Source organism: Vigna angularis, chromosome 1, assembly GCF_016808095.1.
Source record: "Vigna angularis cultivar LongXiaoDou No.4 chromosome 1, ASM1680809v1, whole genome shotgun sequence".
NCBI lineage: Eukaryota > Viridiplantae > Streptophyta > Magnoliopsida > Fabales > Fabaceae > Vigna > Vigna angularis.
The window spans coordinates 1,780,978-1,784,969 of NC_068970.1; the positions used below are offsets into that span (position 1 = coordinate 1,780,978).

The 3,992-nt window shown below is 30.7% G+C and overlaps 1 protein-coding gene across 1 annotated transcript; it reads right to left on the bottom strand.

The window, feature by feature from the left end:
• Positions 1–2,679: 2,679 nt before the first annotated feature.
• LOC108330091 (protein DMP2) lies at positions 2,680–3,620 on the bottom strand. Its single transcript, XM_017564579.2, has one exon. It carries the CDS (start codon positions 3,439–3,441, stop codon positions 2,818–2,820), a length of 624 nt encoding a protein of 207 aa, XP_017420068.1. The 5' UTR covers positions 3,442–3,620; the 3' UTR covers positions 2,680–2,817.
• Between the last annotated feature and the right edge of the window lie 372 nt (positions 3,621–3,992).

A 3,992-nucleotide genomic window follows, 5' to 3' on the forward strand; every position in this document is an offset into this window, starting at 1 on the left:
CATTCATTTGACTTAGAGTATAAGGATAAAGTGGTCATAAAAGTGTAAACTTTTGTATTTTTCAAGAAAAAATAGAGAAAAAAATAAATAAGGATAGTGTCAAATGAGTGTAAAATATTTAAGTGTGTTAAAGAATCATAATTAAGTTAAGGGTTAGATAATATTTATGACTTTTTTAGATTAACATAGCCGAGGATCTTGTATTGGAATGCTAGATTAGTTTCTCTTGAGTTGTTATGGTTATTTTTTTAACATGCATGACTACTGATTTAATCTTCATATTGTGATCATTTCAGGAACTTAAGAACCTAAGGCCTCAACTGTATTCTGCTGCATATGTGAAAAATCTTATCTCCATGGAGAAAAGAAACAAATGTAAGGATTCTTTTTGTGAATGAGTTTTTTTCTTCAATTGTTCGCCAAGTCTGGTTTTAGACTGCAAACAATGCAAAAGCCATCTAACTGATACAATTTGATGGATCCATGGGAAGTGATGTATCCTGAGCATGAGCTCTGCTAATTTGTAACATTCTTCTTAATTTCTCTTTATGGTGTGGTATGTAGAATTGGATTTATCATTTAGATATTTTTTTTTCAGAAGAATTTATTTATAAGTAGTCTATTATCTTTTTCCTTGGAAAAATATAATTCAACTCATTCACGAAGGGAAGTTCAATAACAAAAGCCATAATAAACAAGGCTAGCTATTCATGTTTTTAATTATAAGCACATTGTTTTTAGCGTAAAGTGTTTTTGATTTGCATCATGCTTGAAAATAACTTGTATATATTCTTTTGTTTTGACTAGGTTACTCGAAGTTCAAGTTCACATACTGATGGAGATAGTGAACATGGTACATCGAATATTAACTAATGCATTGTCAAATTGTTAATTTTTTTATGGTGAGTTATACTGTCAATTATGCGCTTTATACCACTTGTAGGTGATAGTTAAGAGAAATTTTTCATAGCATAGCATGATTATTAGTTTGATTGAGTAAGCAATTTTACATTACTGCCATTTTATGTTGTATTTATATCTAATAAAGTGTATATTTCTTTTAGTTATGAGACCAGCAAAAATTAATAAAATACTAACAATAATAATACACCCATTATTCATTAATTTATACACCTCAACTGAATAAAGTAAATGAATTTATGGTAAAAATTAAATATATAAGTAGACTTTATCACATACGATAAACTCAACTTTGATAGAGATATTAATTTAAAATATTATGGATTATTGAGCCGATGAAATTTGTGTGTATTTTAAACATGTGAAATTTTTGTTACGATCTTATTGATTTTTTTTACTTTCATCCATGTAAATACATTAACAATAAAAACTGTTATATTTATATTGGGAAAAAAAAGTCCCAAACACAAGAGTTTGAATATAAAAAATCAATACAATACACCAATTTTACCAAGTCCATAAAATTACAAACAATTAAACTAAAACAAAACTTATTTGGATTAGTTTCACTATTTTAACTACTTTTTACTAAAAAAAAGTTTAATTCTAGATTCAACTGTACTGTTCTAACTTCGAAATAGTTGAATACAAATTTTAAGGAGAAAGGGAACCTTGAAAACTGGTGGTGGCAGGCACACCTAGCTATGAGTCAATGGCAAATGTTTTTTTTACTATAAATTGTTTTCGAATTATTAACGGAATTTTGCTCATAGATTTATTTTTATCAGTAAAATTGGTTTGAAAATCAATCGATAATACAAATCGCAATAATTGATGAATTTTTTCATAACTAAAATTTGCAACTAAGATAAATTTCAATTATTAATATAAAAATCTTTAATAATTACATAACTTAAAACTAATATATTTATCGATAATTATATAACTTAAATCCGTTGGTATAAAAAATAGTAAATTTTTTGTCTAAAAAATTTGTCAATAATTACATAACATATTTCTAATGAATTTACTAACAAACCAATTGATATGTAAAAAAAAGTGTCAAATTAAAGAGAAAGAGAAAGAGAAGATGTTAGAGATGCAACTATAACAAAGTAAGAGGATGAATTGGAAAAAGATAAAAGAAAAGAAAGAGAAAGAGAAGATGTTAGAGATGCAACTATAACAAAATAAGAGGATGAATTGGAAAAAGATAAAAGAAAAGAGGGAGAAGGAAGAAGATGAACCAAATTGGAGAAATCTTGAAAAATAAAAAAAGGAGAAAGAAGAAAGAAGATGAACCAAATTGAAAAAATCTTAAACAATATCCTAAACGTGATTTTAAAACCGAGCAGAGAAGAGAATCTTTCCAACGCAGAAATATAAACAGAAGTTGAAGCAGAAATCGAAATAGGAATCACTCCTTAATATGTTATATCAACATGATTCATTATTAACTTAATTAATAATTGTTGTAATAATGTTTTTAGGATATTATGATCCCTTCATCTCCTTTGTTTGCCATTGGAAAAAATCAATGGAAAATCCAAATCAAAATTATAAAGAATAAGAGCTGTTGTACATGTTATGAGAATTTTTTTAAGGTTAAGATCTACCTATAAAAATCCATTTTAAATTCAAAAAACATTTTTATCATTTCTGGACATAAGCATTGCACGGGTGAATAAACTAGTATATTTTAAATTAACATTAATAATGTTATGTATATATAAAAACGCAATTAAAAGAGCCAAAATATGACACACAAAACTCAATAGTACATCAAAGAATAAAGTCTTCACTTTACAGTCACAGGAGATAGAAAAGTATACTGCAAAAACATTTCATACCATGCAAGTACATGCAGAGTTTGCGTATATTTTCACAGCCCCAAGTTTAGGCATTGCCACTCGGATTGTTGGGAGGAGTGGTGTCGTTGGAATCCGAGGTCAAAGGGTATCCAATTCCATGGCGATCATTGGGAAAGATCATGAACAACCCACCCGCTACTACCCCAATAGCTGTGGGAAGAACTTGAAGAAGACGCTTCTGAGTTGACTGAAAATCAGGGTAGAAGCAGTTCACAGTATTGGTGTCCAAAAGCCCCAACACTGCAAACACTGAAAACGACAACACAGCATGCACCAAGTCTCCAAACTTGAGTTTGTAGCTTGACAGGTCAACGGAGTCGGAAGCCGGAGAAGGCCAGAGTCCCTTGGGGCTTACGATGCCATAGTGCCTACGCTTGTCAGTGCCTGTGTAACTGTCTGTGAAGGAAGAAAAGGCGCAGCTGAAGCCACAGAGCACAAGGAAAATGGCGCAGAGGGACTTGTTGCTGGCGTTGCATTCACCGCTGTTGGTCAAAACAGGGTTGAGGAATTGGAAGACGAAGACTGTGCCTGTTGGGAGAAGCTTTATGAGGCTGCCAACTGATGAGAGCGTGCTGCTTGTCACACCACTGCTTTTTGGGGGACTTGCCGACGGTGATGGAGTGTTCAAAGATGAACTGTCTGCAATCATTTTCTGTTCTTTTTCTCTGCTTCTTGCAGTTCCAGCTCAGACTTTTTCCCACTCCATGGTTGTGTTCTTTATCTTATAGCACCGGAACTAGCTGGCGGCGGCGGCTTCTACGTAAAATGACTTGGATTCATCTTGAAAGACCATGACCATATACCCATTTGCATTTTTCAATCTCATGCAAATTGAATTATTCGAATCATTTTCAGGAAAAAGTCAGACAAGAAAACAAAAAAATACTCACGAACATAAAGTCAGACAAAATAAGAGCAATATTATAGTAAGCTACTTACAGGTGGCTGTATTTTCATTTCACAAGTGTTGTTGAATTATAATATAAGATATAAATTTCATTTTACACAAATTGACTTAGGTATAAATTTAATATTGTGTCTAAATTTCGTGTTTGACTAATTACGAATATTTAATATTTAATTTCACGTACAATATTTTGATTTAAAGATGTATTTTATAAATAAGTTACTTTCTAAAATAGTTATTGAAAAAAATTATAAATTAATCTACACGTAAATTAGCTTTATTATATAAAAGGA

Excerpts from the sequence above, each read along its gene's own strand:
- LOC108330091 (XM_017564579.2), bottom strand. The coding sequence starts at position 3,441 with ATGATTGCAGACAGTTCATCTTTGAACACTCCATCACCGTCGGCAAGT.